The 25,718-nt window shown below is 39.2% G+C and overlaps 1 protein-coding gene across 3 annotated transcripts in view; it reads left to right on the top strand.

Annotated features, from left to right (window-relative positions):
- Window positions 1-16,697, top strand: part of GPHN (gephyrin) — a 303,175-nt gene extending 286,478 nt beyond the window's left edge. For all 3 annotated transcript variants that reach the window (XM_061998238.1, XM_061998239.1, XM_061998237.1), the window contains 6 exons: window positions 5,463-5,550; window positions 7,604-7,677; window positions 10,263-10,327; window positions 12,058-12,161; window positions 13,338-13,434; window positions 15,710-16,697. In XM_061998238.1, coding sequence (XP_061854222.1) covers window positions 5,463-5,550; window positions 7,604-7,677; window positions 10,263-10,327; window positions 12,058-12,161; window positions 13,338-13,434; window positions 15,710-15,843 — 562 coding nt within the window. In that variant the 3' untranslated portion in view covers window positions 15,844-16,697. The remainder of the gene's footprint in view (window positions 1-5,462; window positions 5,551-7,603; window positions 7,678-10,262; window positions 10,328-12,057; window positions 12,162-13,337; window positions 13,435-15,709) is intronic.
- The last annotated feature ends 9,021 nt before the right edge of the window (window positions 16,698-25,718 follow it).

The following is a 25,718-nucleotide window of genomic DNA, read 5'->3' as shown; positions in this document are numbered from 1 at the left end:
TAGTGATATGCAAAATATTCCTCTTGGCCATGAGGTGAGAAGTGGGTGACAGACTTTGTCTCTATGCTGAGCTACATTCATCTATTCATCTTCAAAGCTGTCACCTCAACTGAATGAGCACAAGAAGAAAAATGAGAGTTAATCATAAAGGACCAAATCCATGTTCCATCTTTATTCAAACAGAAATGTCATTGAGCTTAATGAGATCTCTGAGTACATTAAATACAGTCTCTTGGTTATTTGATTAAAGTTTTACCTCAGTAAATTCTTTGCTGTTTTGAAGACATTTCTTTTCTAATGTAGAACTGGAAGCTTGGTTGTGATATTTGCATACAAGTGGAATTTCTAGCCAGTCCTTGTACCTTAGTTAAATGTTTTCTTCTTCGGGGAGGACTGTTTAGCAGAAAAGAGACCTCATGAGACTCAAAACCAGCACAAACCACTCTTCCCAGATTGTGTAGGCATGACCAGAATGTGCTAAACTCAGGGTATGTACAGAAAGCACATAGCCTTTTGAAGTTTACAGTCAACTTCTGTAGTTCAGAGGAACAGCTTGTCTGCATTGGTCTTCAGTGTGATTGGTGTCAGATCACTGCTAGCACTTTAGTTTTCAATATGAATCCAGGAACCTGTAGCTCATCTGAATCCGTGACGTCTGATGTCTGAATGGATAGTTATTTCAGCATGTAACTGAACTACTTGAAGTACTTTCAAATAAAATAAAGCGGAGCCAAGAAAGGTTACCCAACTCTGCTCTTGTACTCACAGTAGACATATCTGCATGCATCTGGTGCTTTATGGCGCATGTGTGTCTTTCTGTATCTGTGTCCAATATATCTGTAAAGCACACAGGCTGATGGTGCTGTGATGGTTTGCATGCAAAAATTTTGCAAGTGCAGGTTTCCAAAAGACCTGGATTTATAAAAGCCCAGGCTGATGCATAAAAGAGTGCCACAGCCACAAGTGTTTCTGTGTAGTCACCCAACAGGAAGAGCTGTATATGGCAATGAGCAACAAGAACTGGAAATGACTGTGACATAATGAGGTTAATTTGAATGAATGAGACTACCATGGAAAAGAACTTGGTAGAAATGGTCCTGGAAAGTAGTACTGGGCTACAGATTTTGTACTGTGGCAATGGCTTGATAAGTCAGTCCTAAGTAAATGTTCCAGTTCAATTTTATAGGGATCACTCATTTCCCTGCAGAGTGGTAGTTGATGCAGATCACCATTTGTTGTTATTTATTTTCTAAATTAAATCATGAAACTCAGTAATTTAATTGCATGTATCGAACTGTTGATGTTAAGGGTTATATCACAGAGAAGGCTGACAAGATTTATAATTAACGACAGTGAAGTACAACAATAGGATCAACAGAAGTGGATTAACAGACAATTTATATTTGAAGAGAAAATAACACTGTAGTTTAGGGTACTTCAAAATACCACTTAAAACATAGAGAATTATTTGGTCTTCACTGTACTGTAGCTATTTCTCTTGAGAGAGGTAAAGGAAAAAAATCTTCTACTTGTCCGATGTCTATTTTAATGAGACTTGCATCATTCCCTTGTTCAGGCTCTTCAGCTTGTGTGTATCTTTTCAGTTCAAAGACAACTCAGTAACCAAGTGCTAACAGTTTTCCACAAATTATCTGTGAAAAACAGAAGTTTTCCAGAATCCAGAAGGTGTTCCTATTCTGGTACACTGCCATCCTGCAAACCTTCTCTTCAAATGAATGATGTCCAGTGGCATATCAGCTGCAATGTCATGTATCTGCTTACTTTGCATGCATCCTTTGCATGCTGCTGCCATTATACAACAGAGACCTGCCAAATAGACTGTACTGCTCATTTTGTTCCATAAAACTGAATAAACAGGGTCAGGAAATTGAGGCAGTAAATATGCTGTTTATCTGATTGGCAAAATTAGCAGAGAATATCATTAAATGTAAAAGTACGTGTACTCTTTATGCAAAGCATTATGTCTGCTGCTTCAGAAATGTATGTACACTTAATATTTGTGCAGAAACAACCTGCTGTAGATGGGGATTAGTACTGTTGGAAGTCTGGATTTCTGCTTACTTATATGAATAGTTTCGAAAATTGTCAGTAATCCTTATAGAACAAATTTTCCTAAGGTCCAAAGATGGTAGGATGTGATCTGAAACACACAGAGAGTATAATTTTTTTAATCATTTCAGCATGCTAGAAAAGCACACTCCCTTCTCCTGCACAATGTCACTCCGACTTTGAATATCACCGAATGAAACAGAGCAATTTTGCTATCTGGAAATGAGACTTACCATCAAAATGTACTTTACATTGATTAAGGTATTCACCATTATATTTGAGCACCTGTTACAGTTCTGTCCATAAAGGAAAAAAATGCAAGAATAGCACAAGACATTCCAATCCCTACCGTTCTGTGATTCTGTGGTTTATCATAGTAAATCAAACCATTAGTCTAGCTAATCCAGTATCCTGCCCCTAGCAGTGGCCAGGGCTTCAGAATATAGCTTCTGATTTGTATCAGCTCAGACAGGGAGTGTTACTCATGGTGATTTGTCACAGGCCTTTTAGAGCAATTGTCCTGTTATGCTCAGATGCCAGATATTTTGTCTATTCTTTCACAAGTTTGTAGTCTTCAATTATTTATTCTTTTTCCATGTCAACCCTTTGATATATAACAAATGAAATCATAGAGTCATAGAATGGTAGGGGTTGGAATGGGCCTTTAGAGATCATCTAGTCCAACCCCCCTGCAGAAGCAGGAAATGAGAAGTTGTGTCTTGTTATCTGATTAGACTGAGTATGTGTTAATATGCACTTTGAGTGATAGGTCTCTGCACTAAATCCACTACATGTTTACTGCAGTGTTGATTGAAGATTACAGCAAGTGACTCCTCTAAGGAGTGTTTTGTGTTCATTGCAGAGTCATGGAACTACCAGCCTCAAGTAGGATGGAAAGTTAGACAGACCTGAGTGACAAAAAGAAATGTCCCAAATACAGTAAAAAGAGAGAAGCTTTCTGCAAAGGCAAGGGAGGACAGTGTCTCCTTTCTTCCTGGCGAAAACAAAACTAGCATAATCATTCCATTTATTACATATATTTCATGTGGGGAGAATTCAGTGCATTTTGCAACTATCTAAAGATGATATGCAGTCCTATTGGTTGGATAAAGTTTTAGTGGTAGAATTTTTCTATTTCTTGCATTATATAGAGTTAAAGAAAGGAGTGTATTATACAGGTCATTCTACCTGAAATGCTAAAAAAATGCACTGAGTCCAGTAGTCTTCAACTTTTTACATGATATGTAATTAAAATTGTATAATGAACTACTCCAGTGGTACGCTACCCTCATAAACAAAGGCGTGAATTGAGTCCTCACCTGGTTTGAGTTGGGATTTTTATTCTCTTGTTAAGTATTTTATAGATACATATTTACACACACATATATATGTATTCAGTATGTAAGTTGAGCAATTCTGTTACATTTAACAACAGTTAAATTAAGACTTGTTTGCTTTTTACTGTTCCTTCCATTATTCTCAAGCCATAACTAAAAGCAAGCACACTTCATAATCCAGAATTAGGATGTTCCCAGACAGGTGGTCTTGCTACATATGAATAACTTAAATAATTAAGCAAGATAAAATGAAATAGCCTGGAGCAAGCTCCAGGTAAGGTTCTCAGCTGCATCACAGCCTAACAAGAAAAATATAGTGAAAGCAGTCTTAGCATAGTAATAGCAGCATAAAGTGACAGGCGATCATTACACTTCAGGAAGGCCCATATTGACCTATGTAATGAATGTTTATCCCTTATTGCATTCCAGTCTTCACCTTCATTGTCAAGGATTAAGGAATACTTAGATCTTGAGAGAATTTTCCTATTACAGACTCTATAACAATCTTAATCAACATCTAATTGTATACAGATTACTACTTAGACAGTTTGAAACAGTTGGTTCTGAAGAAGACGCAGACAGTAGCCAACCACAGACTTGCTGCTTTCCTCTTGCCTTCAACAACTAGTGTAGTCTTGTGCTGATTTTTTGGTAAAGCAATCCTACGATTTCAGAAAGGGCAGCTGAGAAAATGTCTCTGTTTCTCAAAGTACAAAGAAGGGGGTTTTGCTGAATCCATATGTTTTATATTTTCTCCCAAAGAAAACAGAGTTCAGCCCTTCATTATAGGCCATTTAGAATATCCAAGATACCCAGTACTCTAAGTAAAAGTCATGGGGGCATGACACAATATCTGCAGCCACTCATGTCTTGGAAAAAATGGTAATTTGTAATAATTCTATCTGATTGATAACAGTTTATACTGTGGCACCGGGAAGCAACCCTTCTTACTGCTCTAGTTTGTTACCTATTTCTTACAAAGTGGATGTCACTTTAAAGAGTGGATGTCACTCAACAAAAATAGAAAAGTTTTGCAGGATAACCAGACTGTGATGCCAAAGAAGATGCTGCATCAATCACAGGACATGGTGGCTAAAGAGTCTTATGTCTTTCTGTCTATAAGACATAACCAGGGCAAAGGACACTTAAGGGCTCCCTGGTCAGGAGATAAGGAATGTACAGAGTTGCATGCACTTGAGATATCTGCTTGGTGAGGGAGCACAGTTTTTCTTGTGTCACATAACTTGTAGTGCACACAGCATCGCATAATGCAAACTGCTGCTTTTATTTCACTAAACCAGGGGCAAAGACTGGATGCCCAGAGGAAAGGATTTTTTTTTTCTGAGACCTTTGAAACACACAATTTCTATTGGTCCTTGAAAGGTCAACTGTATACTCCTCTTTTATCCTTCATCTTCACAGTTACACTCTGTATGGAGGAACATCACAGCTTCCCATACTGTTTCTTATGAAGATATATAGACACTTGGAACAGGGTTGGTTGTGCATTTTCAAGATGAATCAGATGTACAGCTGACTTTACTGCAGAGCCCTCTAATGGGGAAGATAAAGGATTTACTACCACTTTCAATGATGGAAGTTTGAAGGGGAACCTTACTCTCATTTTTGCACACATCAAATAAGCTATGCAGGTAGTACTGTAGCCTGCTTAGTGGCCAGTAATTTTCATGTATCAGGTCTCCTTGTATAGCTATATATCATAATTTGTATTGCTGCCTGCTGTGCAAATTACATACTTTTAGACACTCGCATTAGTGTTCTTCAGTCCCAGCCTAAAGTATCCCACTGTGCCTGTTGCAAAGGTCTTAGACAGAATGGTGCCAAATAATGTGGTGTTCACTTAATGAGATTTCCGTCCTTGGCTTGAATAGAGCATTGTGGAGTCTGAAGAAGGAAAAGATCTTACATTATCCTAGAGCCGTATATCTTTCTTAACATACATGTGTGTATATACATCGGTCTGTGTGCACACAGACACACTACAAATTGTAATAGTTCCATGCCACTAATCAACTTGCCTTTTCTTTTCTGTAGCCCAGATGATTTGCTGAATGCACTGAATGAGGGTATCAGCCGTGCTGATGTGATCATTACATCAGGAGGTGTATCTATGGGGGAAAAGGTATGCTAAATTTAAGCATGACTTGCTACAATATATGTAAGAATCTCAAGGCAGAGTCTGTCGTCAGAGTAATACAAACCTTTGTATTACTGTGTGTTGGAAAGGGGTCTTACTTTTGGGGGAACAATTACTTGTGAGTTAATTAAGAAAATAGTCTTCAATGCTATCCTTATTTCCTTTGTTCTTATTACTGTAGACATAGTACAACAGGGAAGATTTTAATTCTTGATGTGAGAAATTTGCAAATGTGTTTTTATTTAAGGAACACTTTATGTAGTTACAAGAAAGGTACTTGGTTAAAGGCACATGAAGGCAACAGACTTTTATTCTTATAGCAAGTAAATTGTAGCTAGAGTAAAGCTACTTTAAAAGTACTTTGAAAAACAACCTGAGTATAGAAATAGCTCTTTCTTAGTCAGCAGATCTGTTTCCTGAATATGCCAAAGCTGTATCTGTTACAAAAATAGGTTTATCACATTTTGTGCCCGATACTCGTACAGAGGCAACACATACAAGATGCAGTGAGCTGATATATTTGCCTTTTGAATCATTAACAGAATTGTTGATTGAGTTCCTGTTAGTAATCCCTGTGCCAAAACTATCAAAGAAAATAGGGATACACAGATGCTGGGGGGGTGTAGATGAATCTGCAAGACATTTATTAATCATGACTTATGTCAAAGAGAACTCAGATTACTTTTTGATCCCGGGCTGAGTCTGTTAGTTTGGCAGGTAAAAGAAACATCTTTCATAATTAACAGATATGAAAGACAGTCATTAGGAGATGGCAAACGTGAGACCACTTTTTGTCACTTTTCTGAGTAGAAATCATATTGTTGCATACATCATGAATATGGGTAACTAATTAAACCAGTGCTTATTACTTTCAATCCCATTATTGTCCTTAGTATTCCTGGAAAAATAATCATGGACAGGTGCCGATCTTTAAATTGAGAAGCTGGTGACATAGTTCAGGCATAGGAACTAAGAAGTGACTGAACCGCTGAACAGTTTTACAGGCACTCCTGCCTTCTGGCTAATTTCTCCCCACTCGGAATTTGGGGCAGCAGCACTGTCAATAGGCTCTGTATTCCACTGATGGTTACCCTTCTGATACTGAGTTTTTAACAGTTTTAGTGAAACAACTGTGAATGTCCAATAAGTAAATAGAAGGTGAAAATGGGGTCAATGCAGTCAATAATTGAGAATTATTCAGTTGCCTGTCTGAAAAAAGTTGCTGCTTTCTAAGTATTTGAACATACACCAAAAAAAACAAACACAAAAAAAGATGAGAAAACAGTAAGAGAGCTTCAGATTTACTGCTTCCATGGTCTGTCTTCACAGATGACTGTCATGTCCTGTGTCATTAGTCTCACTAAACACAACAGATAGGATTTTGCATCTTTGAGCACAGCAGTTCTCAATAAAGACTAAACGAGCAATTTGGATTTTTTAATAATTGTATTGATGGTGTTTATGCAAAATCATTTAACTTGAACTAATGCATGAGGCACTCACAGTTTTTTTCCTTTTTAAAGACTGTTAAACCTGACCACTGTGAATTAGACCATGTCCCCAAGAAATTACAGTAATTACAGTATCCTAAAGAACTATGATTTTTACAATATAGTATTGATTTTTAAAGGACTAGGACATCTCTGCTGCTAGATAGTTTCCATGACAAAAGTTAAATAACTTGATGTTTTTAAGTCCTAACTTTGAAATATAAAGGCTTTATTCTTCCATCTTTGACATAGAGAATGTTTTAGCAGGTATTTATGGTATCTGCTAAAATTCTGATGCTGCAGCTGACTTTTCAGTACATACATTGGTATGTCCTTGTGGAGTCAAGTTTGGCACCTAAAATGAATCTCATCTTCATCTCATCCTTTTGAAAATGCTTTCTTTCAAATACTGGAAACTCCTCCCTGGACTGTAGCACTTTCAGGATATGAGAAGTCTTTCATCTTTGCTTGATATTAATTGCTTTGAATCCTTAGATGATGTAAGCCACATTGATGTTAATCGATTTTCTTTTTTTCAATTTAAACAGGACTATCTAAAACAGGTGCTGGATATTGATCTTCATGCCCAGATTCACTTTGGCAGAGTTTTTATGAAACCAGGGTAAGAAATCTTTCTACTTAGGCAGCATAAATGGAGGACATATTAGGCTAAATGTCCTACATAAGTGTTTCAGTAGATTTCATTTTTCTGAATATACCGTAAACCACATGGTAGATATGTAAGGGAAAGAAAGAAAATTGATCCTTGGCAGATTAGTCATCATCTTTATGGCTGAAATTAACTGGAATAGAGAGATTACTTTTTGTTAGTAAGAGATGTTTCTCTGGTAACTGTTACAAATCAAGTTTGGGGACTGGGGAGAAACTAGCATAGTATAAACATGGCCACAGCCATCACTGTGATCACACAGCTCAGATATTGATACTGTTACCAAGTAACTGGGAAATAGAAGGATCACATTTCACTTGAAAATTTGCATAAATCATATTCCTACAAACAGTCAATTTCTTGAGAGGTGGACTGACAGCTGATCTTTAAAGTTTTGTCTAATTGGCATATTGAGCATAGTAATTTTTACGTAAACACAGTCCTTCATATGTTTAGTTTGCCTCAGAAAACTTTTTCAGTATTCCATTCCTTTGCTATAGCACTGCTGTCAATGAGTCTGGAAGTGTACTTTGCAGAAAAAATGAAAACTACATGTGTTGAAAATAGAATTCCCTTTCACAGCACAGTAGGAGAAGGATGTCTGCAGCTCTGCATCACTAACTCAGGAGTGCAATTTGTTTGCAAGTGAGGTTGGCACAATCTAGTAACACAAGGGCAAGTGCAGCTCTGAGGAATGATTCCCGTAACTGTTGCCAGAGAGCAGAATGGAAAGAGGGCATTTGCAGTGAAAGTAGACAAATTCTTTTACTTTCTCTGCATACAATCCAGTAAAGAACTTCATGTAGGATTGGTACTTGTGCTGCTACTACCACTACCTTCCTTCCACAAAGGGAACAATGAGCTGAAAGCATGTTTTTTCCCCATGCTGGATACAGACCAGGCATGGAAATTGCTCAGTGACTTTCATACTGCTACAACTGATGTGGGGAAGTCCCAAAAGCAGGATCTGCACTTCAGCCTCTGCTGCTGACAAGAATGGATAACTTCATTTAGATAATTCAGAATATTAAATTCTAGTTCTGGCATATCCAAAATCGAATATAATTCTTTCTTCTGGTGATCCCTCTGTAGATTTGTTGCAACAAACTTTTAATAACCATAAAAGCTGTAAGAAATCTTCTTTTCCCCAAACATCCATTTTCATTTTCTGCTGTAGGAAAGATATTTCTTACTGTTACCAAAACATTTGGTCATCTAATCTTACTAAGAATGTAAGGACTCTCGTTTCATTGGCTGTAGTGCGACAGCAAATACTGTGTCTTCGTTTTTATTAAATCTATCTTAAAATATATGAATTATGATTATTATGTTGGGGGAAAAATCCCTTAAATAAGTTCCAAGAGCAAAGCCAGAATTTGCTTTATATGCCTGTATTTTGATGTGGGGCATGACTGCAGAGTGATGCCTGGGATTTGGCATTCCTCCACTCAATACAGAGGTTGCTGAGCTACTGTAAGGTTGTATCTTCTGTAGCAGCACTACTAGAAGAAAGTACTATGAGACTTTACCAATGCTGGTGTTGAAATCTCACATGAGAATTCATATTTTCCAATAAATATGGATTAGCAGTTAGATTTTTTTGTTCCTCAGTTTGTGCACTGGTTATAAGATCTGGAGGTCTGGCACATAATTCACATTATATTAGCAACATTTTAATCAAAAACTTCAAGCATCAGTTTCTCCTGGTACAGTAGGATATTGATCAGTCGTAGCAGATAAAAAACTAGGTAGTGTGTCAAATCTCCAGAGTAGGTGCTGGTCACAGCTATCATCTACTGGGCAGATAAGGAACTCATCTTAGTTACCTCTCCTGTAGAGTATGATTTCTAATGTTTAAAAGAATAATACTAACATAGGAATACAGATAACATTGTTAATGGATGAGTCCCTTTTCTTTGTCAGACATTCTTAAGCCATCACATTCCTGTCCTATTTGTAGCCCTGAAGACCACTCAGGAACAGCTCTGAAAGGTAGAGAGAGTGCTTTACTGACTGACTTAGGTCTGGTAACCTGACTATAGCTCTGCCTGAGTATTTGAATTTGTTCATCTGCAGACTAGCTAGCATTTGCTGCTCTGAAATACTGCTCCATTGTGACTACTGCTGTAGACAGTGGAGTAAAGGTAATTGGAGTCAATGTTTAAATAATTGGAGAGCCTTGTATGAAAACCAAATACCATGCTGTAACTGCATAATTTCAACATTACTTCTTTATTAATAAGCTTCTAGCATGAAGACAGGATTTAGATTTTTGATTACTAGTTCATCTGCTCTGAGATGTTTCCTCACCAGAAGCAAAATTGTCTACTTAATACTTCATAGCTGAATACCAAGAAAAACTAATTGCTCATCATCACAAAGAGAGGATTATACACCCAGTACAGAATAAGCAGCAGGTGCTAATGAACTGCTGAGAGAGAGAGAGATCCTGTTTTGTTTTCTTTTCAAATGTTTTAAATAATAATTATCTTCATCAAATTCTAGTGCAGATATTAAATGGCTTTCCTTTTCCATAGCCTGCCAACAACTTTTGCAACTCTGGATATTGATGGTGTAAGGAAAATAATCTTTGCACTCCCAGGTAAGATGTTTTGTGGATTACTTTTGTTGCTGTGCGTAGATGACAGACATCAAACACAATAGTGATGTTTCACAACACCTATGTCTGGTGTTGACATCCCTAAGGAAGGTACTTGTAAGGTTTTAGCAGAAATTTCCAGAAGAGACAAAGTTACTGGGACATGCTAAGCAGTTCTTTCTTGTTCATTTCCTCAGAATTTGCCTTATGATTTCTTCCATCCAGCAATTTCCTTGGGTTTTATAAGCGATACTATATCGGGGGTCTTTTTTTCCTACAGCTCCCTTTACCTTCCCAGTAAATTTTCTGCACGTATAACTCAGTGCATCCACTCTGAAGTATTGAAAAGGAAGACAAAAAGGAGGGGAGTGCCGAGGAACTTGGCACAAAATATTCTTTTTATCACAGTTGTAGTGTGGAACCAAAAGAGGGCAGCAGCCCTGCACCTCCTGCCTGCGCTGCCTGCCCTGGGAAATCACCGGGCTCAGAAGAAACATTTCCTCAGGGATCTGGCTACAAATCTCTGCCCCCCTAAATCAGGAGAAGTGAATTTTATTATTATTGTTCTGGCTTTGCCTCGATTTCTGACTACACGTATCCCTAGTGCTTTTTGTCTCTCTTAGTTGCTGCAGTGCATTGGTTTTTTTCCAGGGAAGAGACCAATGGAGAATCTGTCTGATTGTACTGTTTGGTTTAGAATTGTCATACAGGGAAGTGTGGATGTATAAGACAAGTGGTGTTTGACAGATGTTGATCATACACTTCTCCTGTGAGTCAACAGAAAATGTATAAATCAGTAGAATTCTCCTCAGAATTTGTACTACAGCATTTTGCCACTCTGTTAAGGAACTGAAAGTTATTTTTTTCCATAGGTTTTTGAAACCTTAATCATAATTCATAGAATCATAGAATGGTAGGAGTCAGAAAGAACATCTAGAGATCATCTAGACCAAACCCCTTGCTAAAGCAGATACACCTAGATCAGGTCACACAGGAATGCACCCAGGTGGGTTTTGAAAACCTCCAGAGAAGGAGACTCCACAACCTCCCTGGGCAGCCTGTGCCAGGGCTCCCTCACCTGAGCAGTAAAGAAGTTTTTTTCTTAAGTTTAAGTGGAACTTTTTGTGTTCCAGCTTTTATACATTACCCCTTGTCCTGTCACTTGAGACAACTGAAAAAGTGTTGCCCCATCCTCTTGACATATACCTTTTAAATACTTGTAAGTATTAATAAGATCCCCCCTTAGTCTTCTGTAGGCTCAACAGTCCCACAGCATTTCCTCATAAGAAAGATGCTCCAGTCCCCTGATCATCTTGATGGCCCTGCACTGGACTCTGTCTAGAAGTTCCTTGTCCCTCTTCAGCTGAGGAGCCCAGAACTGGACACAGTACTTCAGATGTAGGACCTATTCCTGTGCACAATAAACCCTGCCCCAGCCCCAGGCAAATCTTGGCATAAGACAAAAGGCAACAAAGGAACAGAGGCAAATGGTGAGGCCTGAAGAGCATGGGGCAGTTCTGGTCAGAGCAGGATTTCTGCACACAGTCAGCCAGAGAATGGAGCTTTCAACAGATGTACTTGCCACATGCTACTCCAGCCTTGAATGAAACATTTCCTGTACATAGCATGAAAACCTCTTTAGAGTCCTTTAGAATGCAATCGCTATAAAATTATTAGATCATTTTCAGCGTAAGTCAAGAGGAAGTCACCACTAACTGTTTTTGACCCTACAGGTAACCCTGTGTCAGCTGTTGTCACCTGCAATCTCTTTGTTGTTCCTGCACTGAGGAAGATGCAGGGCATCCTGGATCCTCGGCCCACCATCATCAAAGCCAGGGTAAGAAGCTTGTCCTTTATTTAAAAATTCTCTCATGATGCTGAAGCACAGCTTCTTGGGATCTGAAAGTCTGTCTAGTTTGGGCAATCTGAGCCCCAGACTCAAATTGGAAGTTAAAGGAAGTTCACACCAAACAGAGCTACGTTCTTAGTCTCTGTTTATGGTAATATTCAGTCCCATAATTTCCAAGAATTAGATGGCTATCTCTTGGAACCAGATACACAGATGAAGAGTCAGACACTTGCCAGACAGGCTGAAAGGATGCTTTCACGTCTTAAAAAAAAAGTGCTTTAACTCATGATAAAAAAGGCAAAGTAATCTGGGAATACCTAAAGAACTGGAGAGTTCTGTATTAGTAATAGAAAATATAAACTTCAAACCCTTTCTGTTTTTATTCATATAAGTAACCCACATGAACCCCACCCTAAGCAATATAAATCCCATAAACTATGTGTTTCATTCTTATAAGAAATCATGGATCTTGTAACTTTGTTTAATAAAGATTCAAGGCATGGTATTCTATTTTTTTTACTAAAATGAGGTACCAAGGAAAGCATTGCCTTTTATCATTTTCCCAGTGTTAGTGGCTATGCACTTTTATCTTCCTGCATACTCTGTATCTCTTTCATACTTCTTCAGGCATCCAGATTTTTCTTTACCTCATGACTAAAATATTCTAAAGCAGAGAGCAATTTGTAGTGAGCCTCCCTTTTGCATGAATTTTCCATTGTGTTCCATAAAACTCCATTATGAGCCGTCTTTTCCATGTCTTTTTCCCATGTCTTTTCATTTCAAAGACTGGTCATTTCCCTTTTGTCAGGGCTAGCAGGATTTTGAAAGGAAGTAAATTTTTTATCTTCATGCAGTTTAATCCAGAGAGCAGAAATGATAAAGCTTTCTTTTCTAGATAAATACTGTCTTTAACTTCCCAGTAAAGGAATACCTTTGGAATATCGCACTTAATGTATGTAGACCCCATCATATTATAAGATCACAATTGTATTTCCCTTAAATACTGCAGTCTCTATCTTCTATGGCTTTTGATCTTGTGCTAGACAAAGTGCAAGATTTTTCAGACTGTTTTTAAGGAAAAATAATGGAGTAGGTGATTCCATTATCTTAGACAGTGCAATCTGAATGCATGACACGTTCATCCTTTCTTTGCTTCTTCTACAGTTATCATGTGATGTAAAATTGGACCCCCGCCCAGAATATCATCGGTGCATACTGACTTGGCATCACCAAGAACCACTACCATGGGCACAGAGTACAGGTTAGTGCCCAGTCACACAGACTGACAGACACACTCACGCAGGTCCTTGCTTTAAGAGCAATCAAGCATGTGCAAATGTTTTTTTAGATAACCTTCTTTATGTTCCTTGGGCAGAGTTATTTGCTGACACACTTGTGCATGTGCATACATGTACATTAGTAAAAAATTAAGTCATTATATGACTTACCAACTTAATCATCAAAACTTCCTTCATTTGAATAACTTGCCTCTATACACCCACACACAAAATATATCTATATGTTTGCACATATGCACACGTTCCTTTTATAAATGTCCACCCATGCTTACTTGCACTCACAGGCACATTTGTTTACTTTTGCTCTTATGCATATGCTAAACAAAGGTTGAGGCATAGGTAGGAACAATACAAATAAAAGAAGTGTGATTCTAGCTGAAACAGGAAAGTAGAAGAGATAGCAGAGTCTGTATATGTTCTTTCAAACCAGACTAAGACTTTCATTAGTCGTGTTTGCTGCCTAGGGATATTTCTGGATACTTAGCTCCAGTTGAGGTAAATACTGTATTTGAATACTTTTTTAGCTTGATAGAATCATAGAATGGTAGGGGTTGGAAGGCACCTTTAGAGATCATCTAGTCCAGCCTCCCTGCAGAAGCAGGTCAACCTAGATAAGGTCACGTGGGAACGTGTCCAGGTGGGTCTTGAAGACCTCCAAAGAAGGAGACTCCACACCCTCCCTGGGCAGCCTGTGCCAGGGCTCCCTTACTCTCACAGTAAAATAGTTTTTTTCTTATATTTAAATGGAACTTTTTGTGTTCCAGTTTCATTCCATTACCCCTTGTCCTGTTGCTAGATACCATCAAAAAAAGGGATGCCCCAACCTCCTGACACCTACCATTCAGATATATGTAAATATTAATAAGATCCCCCCTCAGTCTCCTCTTTTCTAGACTAAACAGCCCCAGTTCCCGCAGACAGTTTCTCAAGAGTTTCAGGTCCTTAAACAACAACTTGCCTTTTACTACATCTGACTTGTTCAATACAAAGCACTACAAACAAGTCTCCACAGGGAAAACATTAGCTCAAATGCTTCTTGCTGTTTACTCATGGAAAGCTCTTATGCAGCCTCTGACATATTTCCAGGTATAAGTCAAGGTATTGCTTACATCTGTAACACTGTATTTGGGTTAACTCTGGTATGTCGTGCACCACTTCTTCCCTTTTGCAAGCACACAGATTGGAATGATTGTCAATGTGGAAGTTTGAAAACCAAGAAACTAAAGGATGTGACTTTTTATTGCACTTTCAATTTTTGTCAGTGCTACCAATATGATACTGCTTATCGTCAGGACATGTTGTGAAGCTTCATATGCTGAAAAAACCCGATTCTTTAGAGGTGGTATATGGTAGGAATTCACACAGCTGACCACCATAACAGAGTCGAACCCTATGATGCTGCTGAAAAATGTGAAGTCCAAGTGAAGATTTCCAGTTCCTCTCAGTTCTCAAGTTACAACTCAAGCAGGGTGCCTCTGGAGGGGGACTCACACCCTCCATTTATATCCCTGCCACACAGCACTCAACCCTCAAGTACAATCACTTCATTCTGGTCAATGATCTCTCAATTTCTTACTGATTTTCTTTGTCATTGTGCTGGTCTTTTTCTGAAGTTACCTCATCCTCTTGGAATTATTTCCTCAGTCCTTATCTTCTTTTTTCTCCCTGCATCTGCTGTATTCTGTGTTAGCAGCACTGGTTTTATCAAAAAGTTTGCTCTCCATCACCTCTTCCAGCAAAAGGCTTCAACTACTTTTAACTACCAGTGTGAGGCTACTAATGCTCAAAAAGATTGTTCAGAGAGAAGAATACAGTTAATAAAACTTTTTCTATAACAGTATGTTAAAGACATCCTAGACTGTGCCTGTTTTAGGCACTGCATAATTGGAATTAGGGGTGCAAATTGAAAAAATAAAGTGATTTTAATAGGAATAGAAGTCCCAACAGAAAAGCCATTTACTATGACAAGGTATGAGGCAGAGATAATGTAGAAGGCTGGATAGGAAAGAAATCTGCAAAGGTAATGAAGGTTTTGAGAGCCAGAGCAATGGGAGGCTGTTTGATTCTTTCCAGAGTTCTCCATTTCCATCCACCTTGGAACAACAAGATCCTAGCTCCGTGAATAAATTGACATCATGAACTTCTTCCTATGAGCAGCCCTTATTTCCTGGATGGTGTGTTGTGGCAGTCAAAACTAACTGAAAACTTCACTGACATATTTCTCTCGCTCTCCTGTAGGGAATCAGATGAGCAGTCGTCTGATGAGTATGCGCAGCGCCAATGGACTGTTGATGCTACCTCCAAAGACAGAGCAGTATGTGGAGCTTCACAAGGGGGAGGTGGTGGATGTCATGGTCATTGGAAGGCTATGATGTCACCAGCAAGAGCGAAGCTTTGATGCATGTCCACATATCATTGACTGTATCCTGTAATATGCAACGGCACAGCTAGTTTTTCCGATTTGGATAAAAGTTGATCAGTATAGTCAACACCTTGAATTATATTTCAAATGGAATTTAAATAAATACCTTTAAAAAAAAAAACCTTTAAAACAAATCTTAACAAAGAAATTTATTCTGATTATATCAAAGCAACTTTTTCCTTTCCTTGCAATTGCTTTGTGTGTTCAATGCTAGTTCTAATAGCAGTAGCTTTTAGTAGACAGCAGTAGGTGCCTGCAGAACTTGTGTTTTTTCTCATCTTTAAGATAAAACTACTTATGCTCTTAAGACAAGGCTGTCTCTTATTTATACTAGTGTAGACAACACTTGGATTTCCCTTATTAGTATGCTTCATAACCGCTTCACAGAGAGCTTCTGCTTGTTCTTTATCTTGTATCTCGTGTTGATGTGCACAGTGCCAAAAGCAGAGTGGCTATGCTGGGAACCCAATGGAGCCCTGAGGTTTTCTCACCTCTCGGCGCATTCAGGGATCTCTCTTGTCCCAGCAGCCACCCAGCTCAGTACTCTTGGGCAGTAACTGGATACCTTTTATTTCAACAAACAAACAAAAAATTGCTTCCTTAAGTGCTGACAGCCTTTTTAACCAATACATTTAAAAATGTACAGAACTAAAACCTAAAAAAAAATCAAAGACCGATCTTGTACAGATATTAGTGTTACCAGCATTCGTGTGGAAATTAAATGAGCAGAGAAATAAAACTAATGTTAAACAACTCTGTACCATAACATTTTCTGTAATGATATTGAAACAAATGAATAAAAAAAAATCCTCAATCATTATTTAAAATATCACCTGTTCAGTCTTGTTGTTTGAACCAAAAAAGCAGTGGTTTAAGAGGGTGCTTGGAGTGGGGGAAGAGGATAGGAAGGAAAGGAAGACAGTATATGGCATCTAGGGCTTTCCCTCACGTTCAGTATCACAAGTGAACTGAAAATACAGAGTGAGCTTTCTCTCTCACTCATCTCCCAAGGGACAAAATGCAAGCAGTATTTTGACGGAGTTTCGAACTGGATTAGTCAAAACTGGAGAGTATTTTTTTTCTCAGTCAAAATGGCATTGCAGTTGCTGTTGCAAACAGCCCTTGTGGTGCACTGTGGGCAATGTGACAGAGCATTCTTTTTATTTTCTCTCCTCAGATTATCTTTTTGATATTGGGCTATTCAGTCCTCACGAGATTATGTGTTTGGGTTATTTCACATTTCATCTGTGATTAAGACCAAAGCAATGCCTTGCAACACCTTGCTTCTTGAAGTTCATGGGTTAAAATACTATCCCATCAACTCTGTTCATGAAGCCAGAGCATTTGTCTGTAGCATTTTTTGACGTAGTCAGGGAAGACACAGAAAACTGAAATCAAGTCTTGAATGCCATGGTGGACCTGAGCTGTCATTCCATGGTAACCACAGGGGGCATTCTTGAGGCCAGTTTAAAACCAAACTCTTTGCTGTGCAACAGCCCAAATACTTCCTGCACAGGCCATTGCAAAGTTTGAAGGCAGGTCTCCAAAGGCACTCCAGGGGCTTACCTTTCCAAAAAATAGTAACACAACTTGCTGATTATATTCTTTATTATGTACTACACGTCCACATTTGTGATCACTCCGCGGAGCAGCAGGATAGTACCAAATTAAATTCATGAATGCCTGAGTTTACTGTACCAATATTGTAAACCACAGAAGGAGTAAGAGAGGAGAGTTAACTCATTTCTGAGAAATCACGTAGAACTCTGCCTGTTATAATGCAAAGGATTATTATATAGCTAGGAGTTATTACAGGCAGCAGATACAATGAACGCTGGAAATCTATAAAGAACACCAGTAACAACAACCTGGGGGAAGAGTGTTCATGCAATTGGAGATTGCTAGACAAATACAAGAGAGGAATGTGAAGAAATCTAGACATAAATATCTTGAGTCTGGTTTACATTGAAACCATTACACAAGACAAATGTGGCTGAGAAGAGTTAGCACAATGTTGTGTTGAATGTTTGGCTCTGTATAAACTGTATCTCGGCATCGTAACACTTACCTACCATTGCAGCAAATAAAGCATTTAGAGGTTAATCAAGATAATTTTTTTCCAAATCACAGACAGCACAAACTGTGTCAGCCACCTTACTGCTTTTTGTATTGGCCTCTGCCCAGTGTTCAAAGTTTTATGCAAGAAAATAAGCTTTGCATTATTCCGAGAGAGGCCGACAGCCTCTGTTAACACTGAAAGCCATAGCAGCATGTTGGAGAGGTGCGTAATAAATCATTATTAGAACTAGATCTCAATTATCAAGCCTAAAATCTGAAGAATTTGCCATGGTTATTGTAATATAAATGGATATAAATGTGATATGCATAGATAAATTCAAATGACTCCTTTACTTTTAACCTTCCCAACTTACAGTTTCAGGCAAGGCTGGAAGCTTCAGAAGTTAAATCAAGGACAAAAGGATCTTCAAGTATGTGATTATTTTGGTTCAAGAACTGAGACTTGCAAATGGAACTTTCACTATTTTTACTTCTCTAGATAAGGTTTTAGCACAATCAAAATATTAACTTACTTAACATCCAGGAGCAATGCTGAAGATAAAGTTGATATTCCAACATTTGTAGTTTTCTTTTTACAGCATTTTCTTCAGCACCTATACATGGGAATGATCATGTGCAGTGGACCTTCTGAGTCCTATTCATCCAGTTGGGATAACCCCATAGTGACCTACAAATCCTACAACTTTTGTATCCTGGCTAGCTGGTACCAAAACCTTGATTGCACCCTTGGATGTGAAACATCATTCAAAAACTGCCTGTATTCAATCAGATAAATAGAAGAATAGACTGACTTCTTCCAAATGCTGATTTCAAAACTTTATAATTACAGAAATTACAACATTAGTTCTATCTTGATATTAAAATGTGCTAAACATGAAATGTCTTTGATCTGTAGGTAGTTATTACAGATCTGTATGACTCCAGAGATTACTAATTAACATCGCATTTTTAGTCTTTTTGATTCTTGAGCTGAAGGGTTGCATCTAAAATGTATTATGACATGGGTACAACTTAAGGACAGTATGCAACTGGAATCATCCTGCAAGTTCTGTCTTTACCCTCCCCAGCTTGCCACTCTGCAGCAAGCGCTAAAAGTTATCTTCTTTGAGATGTCTCAGTCCCAAAGACATGCTTCTTGCCTCATGCTCAGTAAAATGATCTTCAGGCAGCCTGCACATGTCCTGCACTGGCCACAGAAGTACCCTGGATCCACCTTTTCCTTCCGGTTGCCTTGGTTCCAAGTCTGTCAGTGTTGGGGTGGTGTGTGGCAGCATTGTTACCTTCACGTGGCAGCAGTGTTCAGGGCCTGCCTCAAATTGCACTCAGGAAAGCTCTTCAGACTGACACTTCTGCCAGCACGTGCAGGATGGACACTGTATCTGGAAGTGGAAACTTTATGGTAAGACCTCTTATTTTGGAAAGTAGATGCCAGACAGAGATGATACAGCACTTCCTATGATTCTTATTTGGTTCCAACACTCAAATTCTCAAAACCAACACCATTATCTGAACTGTTTGGGAGGTTTTGTATTAGATAAGAAAAACATACTCTAAATCAGACCAAAGGAAACGTTCCACAGCTTTGTTTTATTACACGATAACAGCTCCGAGATGTTTCCAGGTACCTGTATTGACAAAGAGAAGACAAAGAAGTTAGGTAACCATAGCCTTATGTATTGGTTATTGCTGAAAGTGCATTTTAGGAAGTGCATAAAGATTCACTAACAATCCAGTTCAGTAGTTGTTTTTAAGGCAGTCTCCTACTTGGTTACATTTGTTTGGATGTATAGCTTTGCACTTCCCCTGAGAAACTAGGTGGGAGAATGGGAGAGCATCATGTGAAGAGTCAGAACCCAATTCAGGCTACATTATCAACCAGTAGATTGGGCTGATACGTAATGATCCTTACCCTCTTCCTCTTACCTGACAGGAAACTAAGAAGGAAGGGGGTAGGTGCTGAAATGTTCAAGCACAAAATTTGCCACAAAAAAAAAAAAACCCAGCTCCTTAGCTGGAAAGTTGAAACTAGTTTTTAATATTGGGGGAAGAAAGCATAAAAGTTCATTGTCATTTATGCTGACACTTTCCAAACATTTCTGATAGATTTTTATCCCAAATAAATTCAGCAATATATTCCCAACATAATATTTCTTTTGTGAGGTTATTTTACAGGTTTCCCAAACTTCCAGGTAAGAAACACTTTGTTTAAATGCTTTATATCTATAGTAGCCTCCTTCCTAAAGCCAGCTGGCATTATTTTCATGAAAAAGCTGAATTTTAGCACTACAGATTGGACCAGACAGGGCATTTATGTATGTAGTCATAGAAAGCAGAGACATTTCTAGAAAGGGACAATGAGGTGGCCAATGTCACAACTATTACTGAAGTAAAAGGGTTTGCAGCAGGAAGAACAATTGCAGCAGCTGTTGATAGTTTAAGCCCCAGTCTGTTGAATAGAGCCAAAGTATAGTTTCCTGTAATGATATTTGTCCAGTGTGCTGCAATTAAGTGCCTTAACCTCATGATGAAGAACATGATCTCTAGTAATTGTTAATCCTGGATGGTTTGGCAACTCCTTTGCCTTCCTAAAGCCAGCTAGTCTCAAAAGAAAAAATACAGCATTTGCACTACTTCCAGTAGTAGTCGTGGCTACTCATGTCATGCTTCGGCATGATACTGCCAGCAGCTGAACTTCTTTATTTACTGTGAGTGAAAAAAACCATATTGTTGTTTCTATTGGTTTTGTGTGGTTGTTCTTCAAACTTGACTTATGTTTTCTAGTAAGTGTATCCCAGCCTCCACCCAGAAAGGTGAGTCCTAATGCTGGATTTAAACTCAGCATTGAAATGTATACATTTCTTGACTAATTGATGGGGAGGAAAAGCCTGTGGGTTTTGCAAATGTTAGAGCCTCACAATGTGCTGCTAGTTGCATGTTTTCTGAAAGGACTCAGTGACTCATATTCAGCATTAGATCAGGATTTGCCCTGTGCATTCATGCCATATTGCTAACAAGATGACAAAGCTCGTGAAATATAAAGCTGTAAAATTGGCAATGCTCAGATGCTTGGTAGCTCTCCAGTTGTCAGACTGGTCTGGCTGGGATTACTTGCTCCATCCCAGCACTGTACAGTGACATTCAGCATGCTCTGTCCCTATACAAGGACATGTGTTTGCATGGACCAAATTTGGGTTTAAAAATACAGGCAGACAATTTTTGCAGAGTTAATTCGCAAGCAAAACTGAAACCTGATTGTACACTGGTAATTCCACAGGTAATCTGAATGTACCAAAGAAAGCAAATGCACTGGCATGATCTTAGTAACAAAGCATTCAAAGGTAGAAGTAACTTCAAGGAAAGTGTAAGAGACGATGGAAGGTAAGTGTATATATCTGTGCAAAAACTACCTTAGAAACAACATCAAGGTGAGGTCTCAAAACCCCAACTTGCTCCTTTTGTAGGTTCAGAACATTGCCAGATTGAGAGCCATATCCAGACGTGTTTGCTTCCATTAAAAGAAAAAGAAGTCATAGTGAAATACTGACATTTTACCCAACCACTGGCACACAAAAAGCTGTCCCACCAGACTCAAGAATATGCAAAGCAGCTTTCTGCAACTTGTGGACTTCACTGTGGCCCAAGATGGTCTGACAGGATGCCCTTGCCAAACAGAAATTGGAAAGATCAGCAAGACAAATGGGAGTTGGCACATCAAGGATATAAAGCTTTCAAAAACCAACATAACACATTATCACCTATCTGATAACAATATTTCCCACTTGGGATGTTCATCTATTACAAGCAAAGTAACCAGTGACTTGATTATTTCAAAACTTTGTACTGTTTGAGGCACTAAAGGTGATCCAACTCTGCAACAATGTGCAGACCAGACACTGGGCCAGGAGAAGCCAACCCAGCTGTTGCAGACACAGCTTCCTACCCTGACAATGGCTGGTACTAGCAGGGGAAGGCAGCTTCTGTGGGACTGCACAAGAAACTGCTGAGGAGACAATATCATGCAGGAAACTTCCCAGCACTGTATGGCCTACGTGCTATCTCCCCTTTGCAAAAAATTGACCAATAGCTCACATTTCAGGAAGAAGGTGTATGACTGAAAGGTGAGCAGTGATCTAGCTTCCAAATACTCCTGTAGCACCCACAGTGTTTGTGGCAAGAAGTTCCACACTTTCAGTATGAAGCAGCATCTCCTGGTTTGTGCTGAAATTTGCCACCTCCTAGTTCTGTTTGATGCCTCTTAGCTTTTGCCTTGGAGCAGACAAAGAGAGGTCATCCTCACTTTGCTCCCCATAGTTTTGAAGATGGCTGTTGTCAGGTTTAAGAGTCCTGATCTATGCATGCCCTCTTTGTGGTCATATTCCACCTCAAAGGGTCAATAAATTGGATCATCTATGTTGCCTTTCTTTACTCTTTTTTAGTTTTACTATATTTTGAGAGGAGATCAGAAATGCGCATAATATTAAATGGCATCATATCTCATATAACCACAAAATGAGGATGTTTATCCTCTACTTCCTAATAGTGGGCTTTTCTTCAGTGTTTCTGACCAATGTGTTTTTATGGATCTTAAAATACAGGTAACCTTAAAGTCTTATTTTTATTCAGTAGTAATCAACCTAAAAACAGTAATTATAATGACATTCAAGAGAATGTTTTCCTTATACACCTTTTTTTACTTTTATCATTGTTGAATTTCCTCAGCTGTTTTTACTCACATCCACTCAGTTTTGAGCAATTAATTTGCAGTTCCTAGTCCTGGTAAATGAGTTCCTTTAATTTACCGGTCTTTAGTTTAATCTGATAATGCAGACTGGATTGATTACTTCAGCTGAGAATCTGTTCCATATATTTGTGAAAAGACTTGCTTTGGTGGCTTGACAGCTATGCTACAACATTGATACTTTATCTTATTATGCCTGATCTTTCATTGTGGTTTATCACCAGCTGATCATCCACTGGTGCTGACAGACTCTTCATCTGTGCTCTCATTTTAGGATGCTGTTGCATTACTTTGGAGAACTACCAGCTGACCTAATAAATCCCACCTAAGTCAAGACCATCTTCATACATACATGGAGAAGCTGCAGTGAAAAAAAAAATCAGGCTTTGTATTTTCCTATAGCTTTCTTGTATTTGGATGAGGTTGCTGGAACAGGCATGTTTATGGTGATGGACAATGTCTTGGGATGTGACTCTGCAGAGCCTCCCAGTAAGTGCATGTGCTATCCTTGGAGGAATCAGCTCACTTCAGATGGCAGTTTGTGGTGTCCTGTGCCTTTCTGAAAGCACAGCCTTTCAGGGTTTCTGTGTCAGTGCTTGGTAGCTATTCACCACTAAAGAGACTGAATAATGAAAATTAAAATGGTCTGAGAGCTACTTCTCTGACCGTCTTTCAGGAAGGGAGAGGTACACATGCAGATGCAATGGTACTTGAACCCATCTAAATAAAAGATAGTTAGCTGGCATTGTACGTCCATGACTGACTTTCTATAATTTACTCTCTACTGACCAAATCAAATCAATTTGCCCAATGTGCTATGAAAAGCCAGAGAACAGAGCAGAAGACAGGATTTAATAGGCTCTTGGCAGCCTGTGTTGCTAAGGAGTCATGCTGCTGCCTTTTCCATTAGCTGGAGTTTTTCTAAGAGGTGGTAGCTAGGGTTAAATTAAAACAAACAAAAAAAAGCCTAAAAGACCCAGTCATTTGTTAAGGAGTTGGATAAAACGTACACACACAAAGGAGCACAGAGAGGATGGCAGGTGCTCAAACCCGAGTAACACCCTGCCCCAGCTGCTCCAGGCTCATTGCAGGAGCCATCAGCCCATCAAAGGCCCATCACCACAAAGTCAGAGGAGCACAGGGGCACAGTGGCAGGCAGGAATACAAGTCAAGGACTCCTAGGGACACTCCTGACCCCTCCAGGGGTAGGAGTGCCTCATCCCCTGCACAGGTTGTTCCATCAACTGGAAGGCTCCCACAACTGTCTTTCAGACTATGGGAGGCTATGACATGCAGGGTGCTAGAGAGATCATGGGACCTAGGGGAATTGCAGCAAGGGAAGACACACACCCCGGTTATGGTGCAAGCAGAAGCAGAATCCGAATAGTTTATTGTACAAGGATCCCCTTTACTTATACTCCCCTTAGTTCCTTCTAATCAGGATTGGTTTTGTTCAGTGGGCTTCAGAGCAGCTGTGCCGATAACTTGTTTGGTACTTGCATCTCCTGTTCAGGCAGAGGCTCCACCGGACAGCTACTTGTGCACGCTGTGTTCATGCTTCTTTCTCACACTGTATTGAGTCCTGCACCTTGGTTTCCCAAAGGGAAGTGCATTTTAGGATTCAACAAGATTTATGAGATATTTAGGAGAGGTATCAAAAGAAAAAAGGGATGAGTGTAGGGGATTTAGGGAGGAACAAATAGAGGGACAAAGGGATAAAAAGGGCTAGTCACTCACTTCTGGTGGTGGTTACAATTACATTTCCATTGCTTAGAGAAGGAAAGGCAGTTCAATGTTGAAAAAAAGCTTGGTGGTTGTTCTAGAGTAACGCTATTTATCCTTCTCCAGTCATGTATCTTACACATTAAAAATCCACTGAAATCCAGCTGGGAAAGAAAAGCACTATTGTTTTCCATGCTGGATCAGTGTTGTTTTGTAGAGCACTGAGAGTAGAAAGCATTTCTGATGGACATTGCTGTGTCAGTGCATAATATCAAGGCAGTCCAGAAGCTGTCATATAGTGGCCCCTACCTAAGGAGGAGAGGCCATGTCCCTACCCAAAGGAGGCTGACTATTTGCAAAGGAGAATGCACAACAGTTCTTCAAACTATCAGACAATCTAATTGTCATTTTACAATATTGATTTTGCTTCACCCACCCTGGTGCTCAGTCAGGGCCTGAACCCCATTCCAAGCACCTGACAGAGTTGGAAGCAGCAGTGTTACCCCATAAAGTAAAAATCAAAAAAAGGAGTTATAATCATAGGTTGATTATGACATCACCTGGCTTATCTAAAAGGTTACTCTGACAAAAGAATGTATAGAGAGAATCTAACGTTTACAAACCAGAGCAAGACACATAAATACAAACTCCATTTTGAATTTACATTTACATTATTAACACTCAGGCCCTGCAAGGCCCAGAGTGCACCCATAGGCACAGGTTGACAACAGCCTTGGCTGCAGCAACCACAAGATGATGGAGTTCAGGATCTTCTGCGGTAGGAACAGAATACAAAGCAGGATCACAACCCTGGACTTTAGCAGGGCCAACTTTGGCCTTTTCAAGCAATTGCTAGGGTACATCCCATGGGACAGGGTACTAGAAGATAAAGGGGCCCAAGTTAGTTGGTCTATATTCAAGGATCACTTTTTCCAAGCTCAGGATCAGAGCATCCCAGCAGGTAGGACATCAAGAAAGGGAGCCAGGAGACCCTCATGGTTAAACAGGGAACTGTTGGGCAAACTCAAGTGGAAGAAGAGACCCTATAGATTATGGAAGGAAGAGATGGCCACTTTGGATGAATATAGGCTGTTGTCAGAGGATGTAGGGAGGCAACTAGGAAAGCTAAAGCCTTGTGGTAGTTGTGCCTTACAAGGGAGGTCAAGGACAACAAAAAAGACTTCTTCAAATACATTGTAGAAAAAAATAACACTAAAGGCAGTATAGGCCCACTATTGAACAAGGCAGATGCCCTCATGACAGAGGATACAGAGAAGGCAGAGTTA

This window comes from Colius striatus, chromosome 6 (assembly GCF_028858725.1).
Source record: "Colius striatus isolate bColStr4 chromosome 6, bColStr4.1.hap1, whole genome shotgun sequence".
Lineage (NCBI taxonomy): Eukaryota > Metazoa > Chordata > Aves > Coliiformes > Coliidae > Colius > Colius striatus.
Note: the sequence above shows the minus strand (reverse complement) of the source record. Positions and strands in the feature narration are given on the sequence as shown.